The sequence below is a fragment of the Neurospora tetrasperma genome (genome assembly GCF_000213175.1).
Source record: "Neurospora tetrasperma FGSC 2508 unplaced genomic scaffold NEUTE1scaffold_2, whole genome shotgun sequence".
In the NCBI taxonomy this organism is placed as follows: Eukaryota; Fungi; Ascomycota; class Sordariomycetes; order Sordariales; family Sordariaceae; genus Neurospora; species Neurospora tetrasperma.
In genome coordinates this window covers 4566563-4591044 of record NW_009799100.1, presented here as the reverse complement: position 1 = coordinate 4591044, position 24482 = coordinate 4566563, and the positions used below count along the sequence as shown (strand labels likewise).

Here is a 24482-nt window from a genome sequence, read left to right as displayed (position 1 = left end):
GGTCTTACAGGAAGATACCCCAAACAAGAAGAACTTTGTTTCAGTCAAGGTTTTTCAGGCTTAGATATCATGTCATGCATTTGGCATTTCTTTGGAACCGGTACATATTATATGAGTGTCGGTAACGATGATACATTCACATGCTAACACACTGCATATCCGTATACAATCCTCATCGCTCAAGCTGTCGTAACACGTCTTGCTCTCTCCTTTCTCTCGCATTTTATACTGTATCACAAACCCAAATCCTCTCTTCACATAACGAAAACGGGGACAAAAGTGAGGGGAAATCTGAATCACAGTGTTCTTTTTCCGCGTGGTCGAGCTGATGATTATTTTATGTTGCATTGGAGCTCTCTGTGGCATTTGAATACTCCATAGGTATTTGGGAAAGTATAATCGTCCTGTTACTCCGAAGTATCGCCCAGTAAACTAATGTAATATAACCGTCCTTCAAAAAGTGACCCCCCAAACAAACCCTATCGTGCCATCGTTAAAGCCCAAATTGGTTTACAAAGATACGTACAAATACCAAAACTATGGACAAGAAACAGACCATGTATTGTTCAAGGCGATCACCAAAACACCGGACCAACACATGTGTAGGATATCGTTAGCTAACCGCTCCCTGAAAATTGAAAAAGAAACCATTCAAGACACCGTAATCGATGAATGACAAAAAAAGACATACAGCCTTGGCACATAGTAGTAGATCAAAACCAAGAAAAAGAGAGAGAAAAACAAAAGGTGATTTCCCCCACTACAACATTCAGACCCCAGCCATCTTCTTTGCTTCGTCACATAAGTCCACTCCAACCCGTTCCCTGCTGTCCACTCACCCCAACAATCGGTTGTGGCACATAACCATGTGCAGCAGAGGCGCCCATAACAACGGGCATCGACCCCCAGAACCCGTTGCCCGTCTCATCAAAACAAAAGTCATCGGTCCCGTGCGCAAAGTGGTCGACACCGCCTGGTAACTGATTCCACGGTATGCTCTGGTTTTCCTGGATATATTGCATTACCTCATTTGAGGAGTTGTACACGGGTATGTTGGGCAATGTCGAGATCGAGGCTGCCGCACCGGAGCCTGAGACAGCCGCTGGTGGTGGTGGCGGTGGGCCTAATGCTTGTTTGACAGTCGCCAGATGCGGACTCAGGGCCGCGAATGATGATTGAGATGGGGACTGGTGTTGACTGCTGGAGCTGAGCATGCCGCCGGTGACTGGGCGTTGATATGGTGGGTGATGCCAGGACATGTTTTCGCCGTCTGGCGTCCGAGTGGTGTCTGCTGGTGAATCTAACGATGGGTGCTGGTGGTGATGCGTTGTTGTGTTGATTGGGGTGAACGAGAGCGAATCCGACCTTGGGGTCTTGGTGTGGTGGTCCGTATGATGGCCATCATGTCTGCTGGAGGCTGGTTCGAGCGTGCTATCCCGAGAAATGCTGTGCCGGTCGTCGTCAACCGCCAGGATTTCGCCATTGTTGACCACCTTCAGTCCTTGGTATTTCCACTCCTCCAGGCCGCCACCAAGAAGACGAACGTTAATTTTAGCTTCACCGCCTGGCCCGTCCGCCGCTTTTGCCGCGGCTTCGTAGTCCTTCTTTACCGTGTCGTAGTAACGTACCATATCATGAAAATATTGCACATATGTGTCTGCCATCTTGAGCCATTTACCCATTTGCTGTAGTGTTTTGTACGTCAGGCCGGTAGGTCCCTTTTTGATCTCTTCGAACTCGATCCCTGAATCTTCGTCTGGTGGCAGAAGCATGTGGCGTTCGACATCGATATGAGGAAAGTAAACAGCATATATGCCGACAAAGGCAGCCGTCCAAACGGCAAACAAAACGAGCGTCGACATGGGAAGTTTCTGTTGGGAAATATCGATGAGATCAACAATATCCTTAGCTGCTCTGAAAATCTCTTCAGCGCTTTCGTTCCAGAATCCGGTCGGTTCATCGCCTTCGGCAAAAGTAGGCTCATCGAGGGGGCCAACTGGCTTCTTGCATCGGATTGCAATGAACGGTATGTACTCGCGATGAAGCATAATCTTACATACCGCGCCAAGCATGTGCAAGGAGACGTAGACACTGCTAGCGTGGTGGTTCTCGTGCTTGTAATAGTTGCTCCTCGACCAGCAAAACCGCTCCGGTAGTTCGCTATAAAACGTCTCAAGCTTCATGCGGAGCTGGTAGAATGTTGTCTCACGCTTCCAAGGAGCATGTTGTTCTGTAAAGCGACCACCGGCAAAGCTCCATTTTGATATTTCGCCCCAGATATCAACGAGTCGGATGAAGCGACTTAGGACGCTGTCGGCACTGTCGGATATAGGGCCTCTTGCCATCTCCTGGGCTGTAGGGTTGAGGAAACCAGTATAGACGTCTTCGGATAGGTCAAAGGACATTTCAGAACAGGGAAGCTGAATTCGCAAGTCCTCAGAACGTATTGTCGATGCACGCCCCTTGCCACAGCCCAGCAAGCGATCCAATATCAAGCAACTAAACATGGTACGTCGCCTGATTTCTTTGGCGATGATCAGTTGCGATTTTGATATGGACAATCTCAAGGCGTCTAGAGGTCTGGACTTGAATGTTTTGCTGTCCTCTTTATCGCCATCACCCAAGCCTAGAGCTTGAGCCATACGAATGGCCATTCCGACATACATCCATGCCGCCATGCCGCCCACCTTGGGTCGCGCCTGTCCCCACTCGTACAGGCCTAGCATCAGGAAGGCCTGGACCCTTTCGACTGATGCCATGGTCATGCTGGCTCGAAGTCCACCCAAAGCCTTTGTGAGGACATCGGCATAGAACTCGGAGGCGGTCGTCGCATCACTACTGATGCCCAGTTGGCGCGACTTTGGGCCGCTCGAAACAGTAGAAGCTGTCCTGAGTGTTGTAACATAAGACACCAACGTGGGGTTGAAGCGTACTGTCAGTGTCAAGACCCCTAGGAGCACGAGGTTGATTTCGGGAGATGTGTCACTCTGCTTGGCTCTGAACCTGTTTCCCATTTTCTCCTTGAGAGTTGCCAAGTGAAGGAACGGCAACTCAGTGGCGAAGTGAAGTTTGTACAGGTCAAAGATTTCTGACCAAACACTCTCGGTAAGATAAGGCGCCGTGAGAACCTCCTCGGCGAAAGCGGCAGGCGGAACAGCGCTCTCCAACTTGGCGATATCATCGAGTCTCCTCGGCCGCTTCCGCTCGGAACCCTGCTCCGACTTGACACCGGCGGGCGGCTCAGCTCGCTTTGGGGGAGCAGGCGCCACGTCAGGGTAGATACATTGTTTGCCATTTCGGATACAGGTATCGCAGGGCGCATCACCGCCTGTGTTGTTGCACTTGATTTTGGATTTCCGGCAACGTTGACAGGCAATACTCGAGCGCAAAGGGGTACGCTTGGCTCCCCTTTTCAGATCAGGTATGCCAGGGCTTGCAGGGCTCTCAGGGGTAGGCCTCATAGTCGCGGAGACCATCAAGACCTTGTTGGCATTCTCGGGTATTTGGCCGTGCCTGCGAAGCCCGCCGCCCCCGGTAGCGAGCGGTGAGCTTTGAGGCAGCGGCTGGCGACTGTTGGGAAACCGGTCGTTGGTATAAATCCTGGGTGCTATAACCGACCCGGCGGGAAGTACAGAGGGCGGTCCGCCAGAGCCCGGCGCGGCGAACGCGTCGTTAAACTTTCGGTTTGGAGTAGAACCGGTTGGCGTACTATTGGTAGCCGAAGTCTCATCGGCGTCCGGCGGATCGGCGGGGGAGAGGATAGACTGGATACGTAGTTGGGACGCTATCGTGCCGGCGGTTGGGTCTCTCAAGGGGACCCTTTAAGGCGGATGTAGGGAATGCTGCCCACAGAAGTACCCGTGAAGGAAAAGCAGTCCGCGGAGAAGAAGCCGGGCAACCTAGCTCGGCAAGCAAGCAAGCTGTCCTCGAAGCCGACTCCACAACGCAGACGCCGGTCAAAGCAGCCGCGGGAGGTAGCGACCTGATGCGGGAACAGATGCGAGACGGTCGATATCTTGCTTGCGATGAGAGCAACTGAATGTCAATGGTCGTATTGCTCAGCAGAAGGCGTATGGGCATGACACGACACGACACAACCGGGCAGTACACAACGGGCACGGCAGGATAGTGTTGGTGCTCGCGTCCGGAACGGCAGGAGAAGAAGGCTTGGTAGGCAGTAACGGTTCGGATAAGCAGCAGGCGAGTTAGCCAGGCGTCAGTGGTTGTAAACTTGGGTCGGCGATGTTGGCTGGTCAGGGAAAAAAGGTTGTCCTCGTAGGCTGGTGGTGCTGGGCTAGGCCAGCTCAAAGGCTCAGACGGAGCACGGGAGCAACAACGGGTAACAGAAGCAGGCGGGCGTTTGCACAATGTATGACAGCACTCAGCGTAAATGCAACTAGCCGTCAACCTCCTGAGCGTTGCTGCGTAAATGATTGTAAACAGCAAAGGGCTAGGTGATGTGTTGGAGAATATGCCGAGAGTGGAAGCGAGGCGACATACGGCCCGGACTGGAACAAGTTGATCAAGAGGACTGTATCATGCGAGGCCAATCTAATAGCGCGATAATGCCGGGCAGGCGTTGCAATAAAGTCAAGGACAAGGAACCTCGAGGTTGAAGGCGGGGGACCGATGAAACGTAAGAACGTGTATCGTGTACTGTGTACCGTGTACTCCGTACAGCCCGTTGGGGGCCGGATGTCAAAGAAGAAGAAATGAAGGAAAAAAAATCCAATGGTGCGCGGCAGTGCTAAGTGTCAGCCGGGGGCCGGCGTTGCTGATGGTGGTGATTGTCACGATGGTTGTGGAAGGTGGAGCGCAACGAGTGGAGGCAACAACGGCGAGGGGGAGGATCAAGGTGGTATTGAAAGTGGTTATGCCGGGTGATGGTGCCGTGGTGGTGCTGAATGATGTGCAGCCAATTGACGGGAGGTAGGTAACTATGTAATCCTCCAAGAGGCTGCGGGCAGAGATGTTTGACAGCGTTGATCCGTCGTGAATAACTTCCACTTGAAGCTATTGGATCCAGGGTTGCGACTGGGGTGACTGAGTGGTGCTTGGTAGTGTGGCCTGTGTATGCAATTTACGTACTGTGAAGTTTACAGTTCAAGCATCATATGTTCTTGGAGACCTACACTAAGGGGTATCTCTAGGGTGTTGACCCGTCGAGGACTGAGGTAGGGGACGAGCTTTGAGTGACCGTTCAGAAGACCAAGGAGGCAGGAGGTAATGGTTGACAACCTGACATAAAGAAATTGAATATACATCATGGGCACTAAATTCAACGTTACGCAACGGAAAAGTGTTGTTGGCCGAAAGCCTGCCGTGACAGGTGAGATACGCCGAGTACCGTGCGCGTACGTGGGGAGATGTATAGCAAGCTCCAGTCATTGGTCTTGGATGCGCCTCAATATTGACTGGCGAGGTAGTCATTAGCTCGACGGTGAGATACTATCGACTGTATGCCAGTCTGGACGTGAAAGACGATATCAAAGCTGAACTGAAGTTCAGATCATGATGGAAGCTGAAGAACGGACCGAACCGGGCGGCATTGACGATGACGGATAAGCCCGTTTCAACAGACCTGACCGTGACAGCTTGGCCGGGGCAGCTGACGGACGGAGGGACGGAGCTGCGTTGGTTGATCAGGCACATCGATGCGGGCCCTGCGCCTGGGGTCCCTGTCCAGATGGACCCTTCGAGGTCGGGCCCTCTCCGCCTCCGGGCCCCGGATCGCATAAGGCCAATGTAGGTCTCCACTAGCACGCTACACATCTCCACTTGATAACAGTTGGACCCACCATTGCTGCTGCTTCCCGCGCTTCCTCCCGTCTTTCCACTTCTCACCTGGCATCGTTCTCAACGCAGTTTTTCAGTCTGGCCGGTTTCCATCATTCTTTGCTTCACCTCTCCTTTAGTCCTCATTTACTCTCTTTTGGACCACACGTACGGATACACACCATGATAGGCACTTGAAGGAAGCGGGGGTTCATTCCTGCTGGGTAGCATTCGCAATGTTTGCACGTCCACATGCCTTGCTTGTCTCTTGTGGGAACATTGAAAAGAACTTGAAGGCTCAAGGTCCAGCCAGAACAGATACAATGGTGCGAGCCAGGTTTTCAACTACACTGCTCATATCTCACATTCACATTCCTCTCCTGGCCGCTCTTAGGTCCGCCGCGCTCACAGTTGTAACCACCATGCAGTGTGACAGCTAGCATATAGGGCTATCGATGTCAATCAAACCGTCAAATAGGATCCCGTCCGGCCATCAATCGACTAACCGCCCGCGCAAATCATTAACAATTATTGAACTGCGCATACACTTCCGGTATCTGTCAAAAGTCACCAAAAATGATACTCCTCAAGATGAGGCTACCGCGTACACAGTATTTGATCCCCCAACATATATTCCATACCCATTCCCAACATCACGGGCCATCAGTGATCTCTTCCTTAGAGGAAAACTCTGTATGATCTTATCCGCCTCATGACAGGATAATGGCGCGCAGCATTCGATGGCCAATTACTTGACTGAAATTGTTTGGGGGGTAGCAGGCTACCGTGACCAATTTTTTTAAATCTTCCATTCCAACACCCTTACACAGATCATCATGGTCCTCGAGTTGCCGGATCACGAATCGCAACAATTGGGATCCTTCAGCGAGTGGCCACTCCGGGACTCGACTGCAACATTCTTTTCGAGCCGTTGAACGGTAGACAATCAGGCTACCTACCCTGTACGACTGTTTGGCAGCGGCCGGGACGGGGCTTGGTGCAGCCACTCGGTCGTAGTGGCACTTTCGTTACCCTTCGGCGGTTGGCTTCCGAGACACATAAGGTCAATGCGCTGCCGTGTCGTGTGACATGGCACCCAGCACTGTAGTCTCCTCCAAGCAATTTGTTCTAGAACACAGACTAGCAGATGAAGACGTGTTGAATCAGCAAAATCAGCAACGATATGGATGGTTGGATCAAATCTATAGTCCAGTACGTAGGTATCCATGGTAGTAGGTGCTCTTCTACTTAATGACTAGGAAGTGATGTGCAATTGAGTGGTCAAAAAGGATGTGGTATAGACAACCCCAACCCTGTGTGCATTTCTGCATACACCTTCACGAGAAGACAGCCAGGGCCTCAGACAGAGATGTTGTTTTGGAAATGTCCGGCAACCTGTGAGCCGACGTTCGAGACTGCGGTGATCCCCGTCCCAACGGCGGCGGCATGATGCTTGGCAACCCCATCCGCTGACCCAAATGGCGATAAGCTTTCTCACGCCAAGGAACTCCAGACATTACTTGCCTCCAAATTGCCTTTCAATCTTGAGATCACCACGCACAGCATCAATGAGCAACTGCTGAGCCACATAGAGGGTTCTTTCTCTTTCCTCGTCGTGGCAAACGGATGTGTAATGTTGAGAAGCGTGCAGGTAAGTATGTAGCATGAAGGCATGAAAAAGCAGACGCAAAATGATGTTACTTACACTAGTGGGTGGGGTCCAATGACGTCGGCCGCAGATGCTTCCCGCCCGAGAGGCCTCTTGTTGCATGATCCACACAGGAGAGAGCTCTAAGCGCCTGGAGGCAACCAAGCCCTAGCTCTTTTACCCAGGAACCGCGGGACGATGGTGGGAAAGAAGTTCCGGTGTTGCTATTTTGAAACTCGAATCGCCATGGTCACAAAGCTGACCCCGCTTGCAAAGGAAGTTTTATATCTGAGCTCGAACGTTTTCTTCAGTTTTCTCTCTTCTGAATCCTTAAAACCTTGATCGCTTGTAATCCTAATCTATCACACACCTACCTTGAACAAGTTCGGTTCATCACAGCTTTTGCGCCCGCCAATCGCACGACTTATTTCCAAGAGGGTGTGCTATAGCACTTACAGCAAGATACCCCGCAGCTGCGCCAACCACCTGGGCAAGGAAGCAGCGCATTGCCCGCCGACTGCGTGCTGAGCGTGATCAAGGAACCCTCAGTCGAAAGACGATTACGTCGTTTCCGATCCCAAGACATCATTCAACACTTGACCAAGCCCGTCCCGTGTAACCGTTTCCAAGTTCGACGAAATATAAAGCAATCAGATTGCCACACCACCTACAGTTTCACTTGAGAATGGCGTCGAGTCACAACGTAAGATCATCATTCAGCAATCTTCCAAACGGTGCCAGACCAGCAACATACCAAAACAAACAACCACAACAACGGCGCAGTGCATCGTTCGTCCTTTGAGCCGGAACTAACATGACAACCGCCCGACAGGACCCCAAGCTGCTCTACGCCATCAACGGCGTATCAGCCTACCACATTGCCAATGGCAAGGAGGAATCGTTAACGCCCGCCGGGCCACAGACCCTCTCCTTGCTAATGGTGCCAACAAGCTCTGCCTTTGCGGACCCGGCACTGGGCACTGAAAACGCAGAACAGGACTTTTACTTGCATCTTCACCTGCCGCCCGAGCTCGATCTTCCCCTTCCAGCGACGACGCAGATCTACCACCAACCTCCCACGAGCTACCTGATTCCTAGATGGGATCTCGGACCCGATAGTGGTGCTTTTACAAGGATCGAGTTCCCCTCGGTCGAAAGTAGGAAGGGTATACAGGAGGACGTGGATACCTTTGAGACCATTCTTGCGCAATGCACTGCGTTCCTGGAACGGGCACCACCTCCAAGACTGAATCAAAGGAGCAACAAGAGTAGTGACGAGAAGGGTGGTACAGGTACATCAACAGGATCCAAGGGCGGAGTGGCGGAGGACTTGCCGGCATACAACCCTGGTGACTATGGGCCCGGTGAGGCATATGCCCAGGGAAGCCGAAGCAACCCCACGCCAGGGCAAATCGTGCTTGTGGATGAGGACGATGGTAGCGTCATTGGCGAGTTGGCTGAGGGCTACCAAGTTCACGAAGATAGCGCGTTGAAGCCGGGATCGAAAGGTTAGTACTGCCGCTCCTCATCCCCTGTCTCAACTTGTCCAAATTTCTTTGGCTAAGATTATATGTCAACAGACCCGGTTGAGATTACGCTCCCGACTACGCCCAACGGAAAGATCAACGTTGCTCCCGCCTCGCCCGAATTGTTCGACGCCGAACTTCACCCCGCATACAAGAGATCATTCCTTGTTTCGAACGCCTCCGCCGCGTCGCGCTTCATTATTACCGGCTCCGACATGCTTGCCAAGCTTCTGCAGAACCAAGCCGATAACTACACGAAAAGGGCGCAACCGGCCGCTGAGCCCATGAAATTCAAGCCAGCCACGCGCGAACACATTCGCCGTATCAGCCACTTTACTGGAAACGCAGCCGTCTTGTCTGCCAAAACCGTAGGACAGATTGGCAAGTTTGCACAGAACTTTGGCGCCACCCTTGGCGGTCGCGGGCCTAGAAAGACGGGAACCAGGGGTTTTGGACCAGATGGGCAGCCCCTGGATAACTACAAGCCGGGACTGCTAAACAAGAGCTTCATGGCCTTCTCGACGGTCATGGATGGCGTGGAGCAGGCAGGTCGGCACTTGCTTGCGTCAACGTCAGAGGCTGCGACCACGGTAGTTGCGCACAAGTGGGGTCCCGAAGCGGGCGAGATATCTAGGAGTCTCGGTGGCGGAGTGAAAAACGTCGGTCTGGTGTATATTGATGTCACGGGTGTTTCGAGGCGCGCGATTCTCAAGAGTGTCGCAAAGGGCATGGTGGTGGGTCGCACGGCAGACGGAGGAGTAGTGACGGTAGGAGGCGGTGATGGGGGAGTACTGAGTCCGGGCGAAGGAGGAATGAACAGCGATCCGATGAACAGGGCAGGAAGGACCTCACCGGGAAGCACTAGGGGTGGGAAGCAACCGGCTGGTATGAAAGGGAGGTCTGAGACATGGGGTTGATTTCTGTTGGTGAGGCAGGCACAACTGCACTGCTGATGATGTTCGATTAGTTATGTTTCTCCTTCAAATACCCACTATACCTGTTTGCATTTCAAGGATGTTGCAATGAATGACTGCAAAGACCAAATTGCGTGTTGATGGTGCACGTTTGATGCGGTGTCTATTAGTCTGTACACTAGATTAGGGAGGGAATTTGCTGTTTGATAACTTCTTATCTGCCACTCTTTTTTCTTATCTGACCCTCAAGGTTCCCATGATGTCATGTGACCACGACATCCCCTGTCGTGGTTTCTCAACGCGTCCGAACGGATCGCGATCGCCTGCAATTCGGCCTAAATCACTTTCAGTTCAATCCGATTGAGGCTTCCGTCTACTTACCTTAACAGCAACTTCAGGTTCAGTTACAGACAAACAGGCACGAACGACCAATTCCATCTGTCTGTTCTTGGGTACATAAGTGCCCTTAACCCACGACTTGATCAGAGCCCAAGAAGCGAGACAACTTAAAATGCTACCACCAAGCTTCTACTACTGAGCATTCACCATCGTTTATGTCTTCGTAACTTCAAGTTTCCCGTTTTTGGAACTCCTTTTCACTGTCGCTTGACTACATACACCAACCATACTGTCCCCACTTCCGTTACACATCACCTTTTTGGGGGTTTTAGTGTCAACACAACGCTGTCGTCCCTACCTACCTACGGCGGGATGATCAACACCCCGCTGCAGCACCTACATTTAGCAGTCTAGACGGTCGATTCTAGCTGCCGTGGCTCAGGCATACACACCTCATGTGCTGCAGGTTCGAGATTTTCGGGACCCTCATACTTCTCTATCAGGCCTTTGTTAGACGGCAATCACAGTCGCAGGACGACGAATCTCCGCACCCGTTAGAGAAACCGTAAGTTGTACTGACCTCTAGCAGCACCAAAATGTTCGCTCGCTGTGGTCTTTCATATACTAACAGCTGTCGCCCTTCCGCTTTAGTCGTCTACCGTCCCTCTTTTCGACACCACCCTCAAGTTCAACGTCAACATCAAGAGCAAATCCGTCACAATGCTCCACGAAATTCTCCTCTCCCTCTCAGGACACCCTTCACCTCTCCTCCAACAAGCCGCAGCCACCTCAACAACTTCCAATGACTCCCCGCTGAAGTCGGCCCTCACCCCACCCGAACGCGCCCTCCTCTCCAAGCTTGCCAACCTTTCAGAGCTCCACATCAACCTGCTCTCTCATACAGCTCGCATCAGCACATCCCATCCCTCCATCATCTGCCGTGCTATTGCCACGGCCATTCGAAATGACCATCTTGCTGCCTTTCAGCGCAAGGTGCTGCAAGTGGAAGAGACAATACTGAAAAAAGATGCCGCACTTGTGGGTGCCTACAACATTGTGCCGCTGACGGCCGTGGTCGGCGAGTTCGATGAGTGGAACCGACGCATGGAATGGCTAGGGAGCTTTGTGAACCAGTTGATGAAGGGAATAAAGGAGAATGTGGAGAGTGTCGACCAGATGGAGTGGGAAGGGAGTCAACCCCATGACTTGACCCATCGGCCCGCTCAAAAGGGGCACAGTAGCTCGGCGACTAGGAAACGTGAGCCGCCAGTGCATTCAGGCCCTATGGTGATCAACCGGCTGAGGGAGTTGATGCAGACCGGGTACAAGGATATCGAAGAAGTCGTCAAGAACCTGGTCAAGGTGGCCGAGACAGCGTGGCTAAAGCAAGTCTCTGCGTGGGTGTTGTATGGACGGTTGCCAGACTTTGGGGCTGATGACTTCTTTGTGTGGAGAGAGGAGGATGATGATGGCGAAGAACAGTTTCTGTGCGTGCAAGAGCTTCTTCCCAAATTCGTCACGCGATCTACGGCAGCCTCTATGCTCTTCATCGGGAGATCTCTGCGCCAGATCCGCGCCAAAAGTGTGGAAGACTCGAGCCTCAAGGGGACCGATCACCTCTCAACGCAACTGACCAAGCTTTCTACCCTGTCGCATCCGATTGACCCGGCAACCTTTTCGAATACCATTACCGAGATCAGACAGTATCTCTCAAGAACGACTCTGGCACAGCTGCTCCCGCTCAGTGATGTGGAAAAATACCTCCAGCTGCTTCGGGACTTTTTTCTTCTCCGGCGGGGAGAATTCGCCTTGGCACTCACCCAGCAAGCTGATGAGAAGATGCGAAGCCGGTGGCGACGAGCCGAAAACTTGTCTGCTTACGAGAAGTCCCGCGATACTGGCGGTGCTGCAGCGGGTGGCAATCCCGGCACCGTTGTTGTCAAAGAGGGCGAAGTAGCTGGCGTGCTCACCCGCGTATGGCAAGCAATGGGCGCTCTTCAGGGCGAATTTCAGTCCGAAGAGGATGAAGGGCTAGAACTTGCCAGGGATCATGTCCGGTTGACGATCCCCAAGTACACCACGGATAACTCCTCCAGAGGTTTACCGACAATGACACCCACAGCCGCCGCCGTGGCCGAAGAAATTGGGTCGTTGAAAATCGCAAAGACGCCGTTCCGCAACCTTTTATTCTCGGCCCCCACCATCTTGACGATGAACATACCCTCCCCACTGGACTTATTCCTCAGTCCTCATGATGTCCAGACATACACGGCTATCAACAGCTATCTCCTTTCACTGCGCAGGGCTCACTTACGGTTGACAGATCTGTGGAAGATTACTAGTCTGAGACGGCATCATCCTGCGCCTCCGCGCATAGGTAGAAGCAGAATGCGTGTCAAGGCGCTTAGAGAACGGGTTGAGAAGCGTGAAAAGACACTGCGTACCGCGTGGGCTACCGCCAGCGCGGCCATCTTCTTCCTAGGCGAGACCGAAGCATACTTCCAGGGCGAAGTGGTGGAAGGCCTGACCGAGGGCTTCGAGGACTGGCTCCACGGCGGTAACGGCAACCGGACTTCTGAGGAGAAGAAGAAGAAGGACGGAGCTGACTGGATGGGAAGCAGACCTTCTACTGGACGAAGAAGCCGAGCCTCTACTGGCGCGAGTTTGACCAGAGGGAGAGGGAGAGACTCGAGACTATCCAAACGCAGCTTCGGCTCAAAGAGGACATGGGATGATGATGTCTCCATGGGTGGCTATGACGACGACGACGAAGTTGATGGCGACGACATTGACATGGTTGAAGATGAGTCTCACGCCGAGGGGAATTTGGAAGAGTCCGATGTTTGGCTCAACACCGCTGCCAACCCTCCTCCTGCACCTACCAATTCTACTGATCCTAATCGCCAACCCCGTGACCCCCAGACCCTCGCTACCGCCCACCGAGTTTACCTTCGCGCCTTACTCAGACGCCTTCTTCTTACCCTCGAATCCTTTACCCAACCTCTATACGAACTACTCGTCAATATTGACCACCTGGTCGCGCTAATGCATCGCTTGCAACAAGTCTGGGCAGCCGCCGATCTTGAGGAAGACGTGGGTGTTGTCGATGCCTTTGTTGATCTGAAAAAGGAGGAACGTGATCTGACTGCACAACTCCAAACCATTGCCAGCAACGTTAAGAACGGCATCAAGGAAGTTGTACAGGAGCTGAAGAGAATCGAAACCTCGCCCTTCTCAACATCAGATGCCTCTGACCGTGCGAGTGGGCTTGATGAGGGAGAGGAAGAGGAGGATGACGGAGCCGATGATTATCTCCTCGCCGACGACGTTCCTGATACAGCTCAAGCTGGACGGAAGAGGAAGAGGGGTTGGAGGGCAGAACAAGAAGCGGGCAAGGAAAAGATCAAAGAAGCTGGTGAATATGTGCCTAGACGAGTGGGCGGTGTGGACAGACTGTTGGTCAAGCTCGTCTTTGGCGGATGGTTCTCGGGCGGAGGGGACCAAGTTGGCGGCAGCCTAGACGGGCTGATGGAAGGTGACGAAGACAGTGGACACAGTAAGAAAGGGGGCTACAGCTACTAGAAGAGGCTCTCGGCTCAGAAAAGACCAGAAAGGCATCATCGGATGGTGATTATGGATGGGCATTCCACTCCTGTTTGCGAACTCAGGGGCGGTCTATCAGCAGTCATCTCTCCAAACACTTCTCTGTGGGAGGACAACCAGCCTGAGGATGAGTTGGAAGCTCAGTTGGCAGGGCCACAAACCCCGGAGGACAACGAGCCAGGCGATGAACAGGCACTTTTGTTGAGAGCGGCACAAGGTTCGAAAGACAACGACCAGCCACTACCTGAGGAAGCCAAGAAACGTTCAATCACACGCAAAATCAAGAAATTGATCCGCAAGCCGTTTGACAAGTTGCGCATCAGAGAAGAAGTGGTCCTGCCCGGTCCTCCCCACCCTCAAGCTCCCCCGCCTCTTCCTAGGCGTGAAGGAAAGCGACAAATGGTGGGACGGGCTGTCAAGAAATTGTTTTCAGACCGCTCAGACCGGTACCTCCAGATCATAGACGAGGAGGTTGATGGAACTCAGTCTGGTGCATCTCAGGCTGGCTCATCTCAGGCGGGCTTAACTCAGAGTGGTTTATCTGAGGCTGGTCCATCTCAGGCTGCTTCATCTCAATCCATGTCGAGTGGAGTTGAGCGCGCTGCCTCTAGACCACATGGCGCCTCTCAACAAGGCGCTCAGCAGACAGAAGCACAAGTTCATGGTTCGTCACGCGGGCCATCAAGGATCAATTTCACAAGGCGAGCCCCGCTAGACACAGCACGGCAAACCCATGCGCAGCCCGTGAGATTGACGCAGGAAATGGTGACTGCTCAGTCATCAGGAACTCCAGCTCAGACGCCATTGTCGTCAAAGGAAGCCAAGAACAGAGCGGCAGCTCTAAGGCGAGACCGTATTGAACAGAATAATGAGGAGTTTTTTCGGCAACAGGCAATCAGGGACCGGGAACGCATTGACAATGTTCGGAGGTTTATTCGGTCAGGGGTCAATAGAGTCTGGGAACGCCGTAACAGCGGGGGTGATGGAAATGATGAAGGTGGACAGGGTCGTGAAGATGGTGAAGATGGTGGGGGTGGTGAAGGTGGTGAAGGTGGTGAAGGTGGCGAGCAACGCCCAAACCTGTTCACCAGGCTATCTCACAGAATAAGGGATCAAGACCCTACACCTGAGACGCGGGTGCCACCAATTGGCGATCAGGCTGACGAGGGAGAGGTTGGTCAGCGACTCGGCAACGCGGCGCGCGTTGTGTTTGCAGCGGCTCGGGCTGCATTAGGCTGGGATTTAGACTTATAGTCCATGATGCCTGTGCAGAGGAACAGCGAAGCTTCAAGTGAGCGAGCGGCGTGGGAGGGTTTATGTATTTGCCAGTGGTGTAGAGGTAGTGAAGCGAAGATTAGCAGTCGCAAAAGATGATAATCCAACTGGTTCATGCGTAATCTGTCAGGTCTGTCTGTGTCCCTCTCTCGCGAGGCTTATAACAGAGTTGAGAGAAAGTCGTCAGGTGTAGTTGGCGCCGAGAAAGCTGGCGAGCCTCAAGTTTCGTCCAACAAGGCAACCCGACCCTTTTACAGTTGAGGCGTTTTTTCTTGGCGAAGCAATTCAGGAACGCGACAGGGATCGGCAAGAGGGGAATTTCAGGGGCCAAGATGGACCCTTGCAGCAGGGGTTCTAGGGGTGTGCATCCAGTTTATGCTCAAGCTGCCTACCGTAGCTTTCTGGCCCCATCCCCGCCTCATCCGAAAGGCAGTGGGGTTGCATGCGGGAACGAATGGATGGACATTTGGATTTGACACGGGTTTCACAAGAGGTTTGGGTATCAGAAAGATAAAATCGAATGACGATGTTCGGTGCGCGGCATGGCGCAGACACAAGGAGCGGGACGAGCAGTCACGAGCAGGGAAATGATGTGGGCGATGGGCTTGATCATCCCAACTTCTCATTGAGGATGAAATGGATAAGCTTCCCGAGCGTTCCATCCATCCATCCATCCATCCATCCCGTTTGTCGCGAGGTTTTTTTTTTTTTTTTTTTTTTTTTGAAGGCAGTGAAGACGCGCGGTACCCTATGGGGTAGAGAATTTCGTGCATATTCAATGTGGCGCAGTCACATGTTCATTTATAGTGCAGTGCCCTGGCTGGTGTTGGGCCGGCGAGTACAATTACACTACCTTAGCAGGAGGCATGGATGGGATTCGCGTTCGCTCCACGGCTATTACGGCGCTAGATAGGGCAGTGCAGGGTTCAGATGATGCCCTGGAGAGGAATGGATGGACCTGAATGACAAAACACTTTCCACTCCCACCTTCGGTCTCACTTCGTTCAGTCTACTTACTCCCTCTGTCACTCACTCTTTCCTTTCGCCATCATCTACCTACCTCTATCTTTCTGCCTGTCGTTTTGTTTCTTCTTCATCCTTCCTTTCCTTCTAGGTTCAGTTGCTCTTCCCTTCTTCCTTCAACTTCCCTTATCGACGGATTGTTGCGCACTCGGCCTTCTTCCAGCTTCCGAAACTATCCCCGCGAACCAAACGAAATTTCACCAAGCAATCCAGATGTGTCATTCTTGACTACCACCACTTCTTGTTCTCTTCACTGCTTCAATATTTTTTCTCTTCCGGCTGCTTGTTGGCTGGTGAACGAACGAGAACGACAACGAAATTCGATATTCCAGCTTTGAGCGCCATAGCATTTCAGAGATCGATACCAACGAAGACACCCGCGGCGCGTGAGCTAACCAACCTGCCCGCTCCGGCCCCTCCCTTCCAACACCCAATTTCGGCTGCGCAATTTGGCGGCGTAGTCAAATCAATCTGAAGTCTCACAGCGCGGAATGCGCTGTTGAATGACGGGTTTTTCTTTTTCACAAAGGACGAGTCCAACGGGACGAGTTGGAATTTGCTAGGGGGAGGACTATTACTCGCATACCTTACTTTTTGCATCCTACCTATTGTATCGATAGGTGCTGGTCATTACGTTCGGGACATCGATCGCATTGCGCCCGGCAAGCAACTCTGACGCGCATGAAAATAAGTTGGAAACATCCGATTGTAACGAGACGTTTGATGCAACGAATTTCTTGAAAAGAAGGAAGGCTTAACGGAAGTTTCTGGAAGTATATTCATTAACGAATTGCGATTCGCCTTTTGCCCTGGTCTACTACGTATCCAACACGATCCTGCGGCCTTTGCAAACTCGCCGAATCTTTCCTTACCCATAAACCACGACGTTTCCGATCAAAACAGAAAACGAAAAAGTATTATTGCTTGCGCCAAAAACGGCCGCGCAAGCCGATAATCGCCCATCATGGGTTCCTCATTCTGCAACACCACGTTGGAGGAATTACGAAGTAGGTTCTGTCTCGAACCTATTCCTTTCCAGAAGACCAAGTCACTAATAACCCATCTACGTTCACATAGTCCACCCTGGCGATGAACGTCCCATAGCCGGGCCCCTAACCTTCCACTCCCTCGCCCTCATAATCGCCGCCGCCTCGACCCTGGTAGCCATAGCTATGAGCTTCTACCTGATCATGCGACACGCGACCAACTACACCGTTCCCAACGAGCAGAAGCAAATCATTCGTATTTTATTCATGGTCCCAATCTACGCCTGCTCCTCCTTTTTGTCCTTACGCTACTACTACCACGCCATCTACTTCCAAGTCATCAGCGACTGCTACGAGGCCTTCGCCATTAGCTCCTTCTTCAGCTTGATATGCCACTACATCGCGCCCGATTTGCATTTGCAAAAGGACTACTTCCGCGAGATGCAGCCTATTAAAGATTGGGTGTTCCCGCTGAACTGGATGGCCAAGTGCTGTGGCGGGCACAGGAAGGGTCCCTGGAGGACGCCGAGGAGTGGGCTGACATGGTTTAACATTATCTGGATTGGGGTCTATCATTACTGCTTTGTGAGAGTGGCCATGACGGTTGCGGCCGTCTTGAGTCAGTATTATGGACGGTATTGCGAGAGTAGTAATTCGCCCATGTTTGGGCATATTTGGGTATGTCGTGTCTTCCCTCCCTCTCTTCTCTCGCACCTTCTATCTTGGTCATCTAACCCACTCCCCTTTAAAAACAGATCACAGCAATCCAATCCATCGCCGTCACCATCGCCATGTACGCCCTCATCCAATTCTACGTCCAGTTGCGCTCCACCCCGCAACTCTCCCCCCAAAAACCCTTCCTCAAAGTCCTCGCCATCAAACTTGTCATCTTCCTCTCCTTCTGGCAATCCGTCGCCATCTCGGTAGCCACCTCGGAAACCATTCACATCGTCGAACCCAACTCCATCTTGGCCTATCCCGACATCAAAGTCGGCATCCCCTCTTTACTCCTCTGTTTCGAAATGGCCTGTTTCGCCATCCTGCATCTCTGGGCATTCCCCTATAAACCATACACCACCGCCCGCGGCGGCGGCGACTTGGCTTTCACCGGCCCTGCCCCAAAACACGGAGGACCCATGGGCATCCTCGCCCTCTGGGACGCCATCAACATCTGGGACGTGGTCAAGGGGTTCGGCAGAGGCATCCGGTGGTTATTCGTGGGCGTCAAGAAGCGCGAGAGGGACGTGAGTTATCTCCATCTGGACAAGGAAAGTCACCCGCTGGGAAACAGCATTCCTCTGCGGGGCGCCAGCACCCGAGGGAGACAAAAGAGCAGCGACTCGTCCATGACGACCATGAGCGAGGTGGATATTCATCATCAACATCAACATCTTCCACAGGAGACATTGACAATGACGGGAGTAGCAGTAGGGGACTTGGAAGCGCCGGCGCAGGCGCATCAGCACCATTATGCGCATGGGGTGGTGTATGGACATGATGGGCATGGGCGCGTACCTGATACGAGTTATAGAGGTGCCCATGCGGTGAGGACGGAAAGCTTTGATAGCTTGGATTTGGGTGCGGGCGGAGGGATGCCGAGGGCGGAGTATGAACGACGAGGACGAAGCGGGTCTGCTGCTTCGGTTGATGAGCATCATTATTATGAGGGCCGCAACGCTGGTGGTAGCGGTGGGGGTACGATGACGTATCATGGGGGACCAGGTATGTACAGAAACCAGAGCAGCGGGTACTATGATCCTCTGCCTGGGCCACGAGACGAGGATGATAGTGTTGGACTGGTTAGGCATGCGCCATATCCGTATGGAGGTCAGGGTGGCTATCGATAGGCCCGAAGGGGGCTAGCCGGCTGGTTTGGTTCATTCAGGTGGAGGAGGAATCATTTTCATGAGCAATTTGCATTTTTATGTTATATACCATTTCGTGCAGCAGGGTATCAATCAGCTTATATTGAAACACTTTGAGACCATACTGCGTAGGTGTATTCTAAACCCCCGGGTTCATGACATCTCATTAAGTAAACAATTCGGAATCGATATCATCTCTTTTTAGCGACAAATGCCGACCATCGTTTTACTCCAAGCTTGCAACAGACAAAACCCCATAGTCGAATAATGATTAAGACAAAGGCCATGACAGACAATCAGTTGAGAAAAATAATTACTTCTCGTTAGGTAGGGAGGCCAGTATGCCGGGTATAAAGAGTTCGAAAGACCAAGGTTCCAATCCAAACCATGGGCAACGTCAGGTTATTAGGTTGATCGTGCCTCCACCGAGGAAACAAACAAAAGGCGTTGGACAAAATGGATCTACTTTTAGTAGTAGATCTTCTCCTCCCAAATAGGAGGCCTAGTTCCCTCCCGATCCCAAACCAAGTGTCCCTTCTCATCCAACTCGCAGCCCTCATCCGTGATGGCGACGACTCGGCTTGTGTGCTCAACCTCCTGGCGAGACACACCGGCACCATTGGCATCGCTGGGGATCCAAAGAAGCGGTACATCCGACGTGACGTTGGGCGGGCAGTACGCATCTCTTTCAACCTCTTCGGTGTACGGATCGAGCTGGACACCCCTAGGGAGGAAAGCCCGCAGGGTGTCGTAGTCGGAGTAGATCCAAGGCTTGAGGAATTTGACCAAGAAGTTGGGTTTCTTGCCCGTCACGTGGTTGGGCTGGTGCCTCGAAGCATCAAGGGCTTCCTTCGCACCAAGAATAGGATCTTCCGCGCGGCTCTGTGCACCGTTGGTACCGTTCGACGGAACCTTCTCGGTATAGTTAGCGCCAGTTGTCGGGCTAACGCCATTGCGCAATTCGCCACCAAGCCCGTTCTCGGCGGTATGCGAGTCAACGGGAGTGTCGAGCAGAGGGCCCTCCTCCTCCGCAAGGAGAGTAAGAGGAAGATTATACAATAACGGGTTGAGGGCAGCGTTCATGCTCATGTGGAAGAGGATAGTGAAGATGAGGAAGATGACCATCAGGACAAGCGGGCCGGGGGCAACAGAGGCACCGAAGAGGCCAATCATGCAAATTTCAGCCAGGTAGATGCCAGTGTAGAGCTGCTTGATGGCACGAGGGTAAATGAGGCCTCGCGTATCGATCTGAGTGTCCGTGACAAACAGGACATTGTAGCGCCAGGCGAGATAGAACAAACCCATAGCGACCGTAGCCCAGCCCAGCATAAGAGGAGCAATAGTCGCGTACGCAATGGCTGTAAATTGAGTTAGTGAGGTGCATGTATGGTGGAGGGGGCAGGGAAAACTAACCGATGACCACAATGTTGGTATAGACTGGCATGGTGCTACCCCAGGAAATGGCACTTAGGTTCGCCCACTTGGTGTAAAGAGCACGAGGGGTATTGGCAAGGAACTTGTACAGAAGGTTGAAGACGAAAAAGCCGACTACCTGCGTCAAGACCGAAGTCGCAATGCTCAAGCCCTGTACGATGAAATAGGAAATGTAGAAGTTGGAAGACTTTGGCAAGTTTTCGGAAAGGAGCTTCGTCACCGAGCCCGGATTGTCGGCAATTTGCTTCGCGACGGCAGTGGCAGATGAGGCGACAGTAGCCACCAAAAACACCTGGATCACCTGGAAAGCGAAGTAAGCGTGCTGAGTAAACAGCTCGACTCGGGAGAGCGAGGGCTCGCCGGAGAGCTTGGCACAGATACGGATGACGACCGGGACCAAAGACATGAGGATGGAAAGAGCGACGGAGGGCAGCAAACCGGTAACAGCGCCCAAGATGAAGCCGGGGATATCGTTGAGCCATGTCAGGAATGAGATAGTCTTAAGGTAGTTGACGTTGCTGATGATGCCAACAACACCCACAGGAATGGCCCAAAAGATAATCATGGCGGTAATGAAGGCATAGACGGCATAGCGACGAATGACACGCTGCCACCAAGGAATGGCTAGCGACTTCCACACAATCTCATTGGGACGGATACCGATGTACTTGGGCGTCATGTGCAGTCCCCGGTGATGGGCCAGGATCTGGGCAGCTCCTTCAGCATCGGCCTGGGTCCTGAACTCAATGAAAACGCCGGGGACCTTCTTGAAGGCTCCATCGCGGTACTTGTGCTGAGCTGCCTCAGCCTCGGGAATGAGACGCGTAAGCTCCTCGCGACACCAGTCGATCGTGTCGACCTTCTTGCCGATCAGGCCCAAGGGTCCAAGACGGTGAGTCGGGCGCTTGTTCCTAGGGATCCAGCGGGCCGCAATGCTACCGGACTCGGCATCCAGGGGGGCCTGCTTGTCAACGTCGTTGACATCACCTTTGCTCATGGCCTTTCGGCGGATCTTGTTGGCAAGCTTGATCAGCTTGACCTCAGCCTTTTCGAGGCGCATGGCAACCTTGTCGCGCTCCTCGACCAGTTCGTCGACTTCCTTGGTTTCGCTTGTGATCCACACATTCTTGACCGAGGCGCCAAAGACCTTGCGCAACCTTTGCTCGTCGAGGTAGGGTTCTGGGACCGAAGTAAAGAGGACAGTACGGGACGATATGCGTTGGGAGTAAAGAGGACTGATGAGAAAGGCCTGGCGAAGGTTGATGTAGAAGATGCACTCTCGCATGATGAGGTACATGACGAAACCGAAAAAGATCCAGCTAATAAAAACGTGGGCATAGTAGCGGTTGTATTGTGTCTCGCGGTTGATGTTGCCGTAAGTCAAGATGTCCAGCTGTTTCAAGCCGTTACCGCCGGTGGCGTTGACGGGGAAAAGGACGGGCCAGGTGATGCAACAACCGACGAAGCAGATGGTGACGGCCATGCGCAAGTAGCGGATGTACAGGTATGCGTCGAGCGACTGGTGCTGAAGGGCGTAAACGTCGGGTATCTTCCAGAAATCTTTGACCCAGCTGAAAAGGCCACTTGATAAGCTTGGTGATCGTTCATTTTCTCGCAGACTGCCTAGGTAGGTTCTGGGAGCATAGTATCTTCGGTTGCTCTTGCGCAAAACCAAGAAAATCGCTATGTAGATTGCGGATGTGATGAGGATCGGGACCAAGGTCACAATCATGCCTACATTGATTCACAGTCAGTTTCACTGCCCATATTCTAGACATTTCCTTTTATCGTTTCTTTATTTATGTACCTACCCGACAGCGATACTGGCTCCTTGGCCTCATCCGTGTTGGAGGTGTTACTAGGTATGTCGCTCATTTTGGCGGTTTCGCAGGATAACCCGCTTTAAACTATTAATGTAGGTATTTCGTTTCCTCAATCTGGTGGGTCAAATAGTCGGTATTCGAGTTCGGTGTGCTCAGTTGTTGCTGACGCCAAGCTCACCAGCAGAGGGAGCTGGGACTAGGTAGGGTTGAGGAGGGTTGGGCCACTGCAACTCGAGTTGTTAGAAGAAGGGCCATGTGGATGAAAAGTGAAGACGAAAGAATGGAAGGAAAAGACAAGCAGCAGATAAAAAGTGAGGGTGGCGGGAGAGTGATGTGATGACCAGGGGAGGAGGAGAACATGAAGGGAGGAGGGCTGGGCATTTACGTCGTTAGGTTGCAGGCCACCACGGTAGAAGAAGCAAGGAACCAGGACAGGGCAGCTTCTGGGTGGTCAAGAAGGTTGCACCCGTGTATCTTTCTGGATAGCTACCTCCGGCAGTGGTACCTTGATACCCTGATTCCAGATTCCAGAGATCAGCTTTCGAGTGTCCCTGGCGGGTGAGATCTGACCTTTTTGAATGAAAAACGGAAAGGAGACGCTGGAGATGGCAGGGGGGCGGCCATGTGGATAAGTGCAAATTGAAAGCAACGAGAGGTGGTGGAGGAATGGACTCACGCTATTTCTTGAACCGGGGGTGTTTTGAGACTGCCGTGCTTGGCTTCGTCTTAGCTTGTCTCGTTTGTTGTGTGACTCGCGTTGTTGATTAAGGTCGTCGGTAGGAAAGAATTGGGTGACGAGTGCGCAACTTTTGCACACGCAAGCGCAAAAAACTGAAGCAAGGCAACGCAATATGTGCGCCGTACGGTGTCTTCAATGTTCCACGGCAATGTAAGGGGAATCGACAAGGACTGCCAAAATACCCACTTGGTGAAGCGAAACGGAAGGTGTTCATGATCCAAGGGAGCAAACGAGGAAGGAGCTTGGACCCTATCAACCAACATAAGAAAATCGTCGGACGCCCAATGATGAAGCCAAGCTTTGATATTCAAGCTACCTAGGCCATCGTTTCCCGTTTCTTCTTTGTGTGCGCCTTCTGTCATAGCATAGCCTCAAGCTCTTGCCATGATCAAGTTTTACGTAGTCGCCAAAGAAAATCCAAGAGGAGGGTGACATCTCCAATGACGCAACGCGCGCGATGGAAATCTGCACGCAGTACACACATAGTACCTAATATTGCTTTCATTCCTTCCCGCCGACTTGATCAAGTTCGGACGATGTGGGGCGTATGGCGCAAGAAACCGCTCATAATTGGCTAAGGCAGCCCCGGTACTTGGCAGTGTCCACCGTTGAGTAGGGATGGCAGGCACGGTCTAGATCACCGCAATCGTGAAACCCGACCTGAGATCCTGCCACTAGCAAATTCACTGCCATCGCACTCAGTCCCACTGACCCATGCCAACCTGACTGAGCCTGCGCTCATCTTCCTTTTCAGCCTCTGACGGAGGTCAAGACAGCAAATACTAACTCACCGCGTAGGATACATACTATGGTACTTGGCTGCATCCAACTACCGTATACTTTCAGATGACGGCGAATGACTACCACCACAACGACACTGACTGATGAGAGTAGAAATGATAAGTAGCGCCCGACCGACATTGAAACGGGCGGCGCTTTCCGTCATTCCAAGATTGGTTCTCATCATCGGGGTGCCGAAAGCCGTGAGCGCTTCTCTCATCAACCTCTTGTCACTGCTAGCCTATTACGTCGGAGCCATAGTGAAAGAGTGATGTGCAACCAGTGTTTCCGAAACAAGGGTGCGCCAGCGACCATGTCGATGAACATCTGTTTCAGAACCGACTGTCTGGGCTCTGTCAATCTTTGTCAACCCGAAGGGCAATCATCCGGGACAAGGCCACAACCCACTCACCGATACCGTAGAGATGAAGTATCTCCCGCCGCTGCCGTCGACGACGGTCACCGTCAATGTCTTCCATTTAGTGTTAGTGCACACTACTACTATAGTGTACATCTGATGAGAATCAGAGGAGGCCCGGAGAAGGGTCAATGTACACAGTACATAGTACGCTACACTAAATTGGATGATATGCCGACTCGTGATTGGACAAGATTGGTCTTCCAATTCAAATTGTGCACTAGGCAGAGGGCTCCACTTCCGCACCCCGCGCTACTGCAGCTTTCAGCTGTGATGGTCGATTGGGGGCATGCACGACCGCGTCAAAAGCCACTGGATGACACGGCAAAGAAAT

The 24482-nt window shown here is 52.4% G+C and overlaps 5 protein-coding genes across 5 annotated transcripts; 3 read left to right on the top strand and 2 right to left on the bottom strand.

Annotated features, from left to right (window-relative positions):
* Positions 1–797: 797 nt before the first annotated feature.
* On the bottom strand, positions 798–5851 carry NEUTE1DRAFT_121490 (uncharacterized protein; the record flags this gene model as incomplete). The annotated part of the gene is made up of 4 exons (XM_009851646.1): positions 798–3248; positions 3483–3764; positions 4795–4957; positions 5799–5851. The coding sequence occupies 4 exons, from the start codon at positions 5849–5851 to the stop codon at positions 798–800; spliced, it is 2949 nt and encodes a 982-aa protein (XP_009849948.1).
* Positions 5852–7158: 1307 nt separating this feature from the next.
* NEUTE1DRAFT_121489 (uncharacterized protein) lies at positions 7159–10083 on the top strand (the record flags this gene model as incomplete). The annotated part of the gene is made up of 4 exons (XM_009851645.1): positions 7159–7172; positions 8054–8126; positions 8256–8931; positions 9004–10083. 4 exons carry the CDS (start codon positions 7159–7161, stop codon positions 9864–9866), a joined length of 1626 nt encoding a protein of 541 aa, XP_009849947.1.
* An 839-nt stretch (positions 10084–10922) lies between these two features.
* On the top strand, positions 10923–15200 carry NEUTE1DRAFT_80101 (uncharacterized protein; the record flags this gene model as incomplete). The annotated part of the gene is made up of 2 exons (XM_009851644.1): positions 10923–13758; positions 13813–15200. The coding sequence occupies 2 exons, from the start codon at positions 10923–10925 to the stop codon at positions 15057–15059; spliced, it is 4083 nt and encodes a 1360-aa protein (XP_009849946.1).
* A 1867-nt stretch (positions 15201–17067) lies between these two features.
* On the top strand, positions 17068–19064 carry NEUTE1DRAFT_61419 (uncharacterized protein; the record flags this gene model as incomplete). Its single annotated transcript, XM_009851643.1, has 3 exons — positions 17068–17110; positions 17181–17767; positions 17845–19064. 3 exons carry the CDS (start codon positions 17068–17070, stop codon positions 18934–18936), a joined length of 1722 nt encoding a protein of 573 aa, XP_009849945.1.
* NEUTE1DRAFT_80098 (uncharacterized protein) lies at positions 19035–22263 on the bottom strand (the record flags this gene model as incomplete). The annotated part of the gene is made up of 3 exons (XM_009851642.1): positions 19035–20312; positions 20368–22122; positions 22200–22263. The coding sequence occupies 3 exons, from the start codon at positions 22261–22263 to the stop codon at positions 19423–19425; spliced, it is 2709 nt and encodes a 902-aa protein (XP_009849944.1).
* Between the last annotated feature and the right edge of the window lie 2219 nt (positions 22264–24482).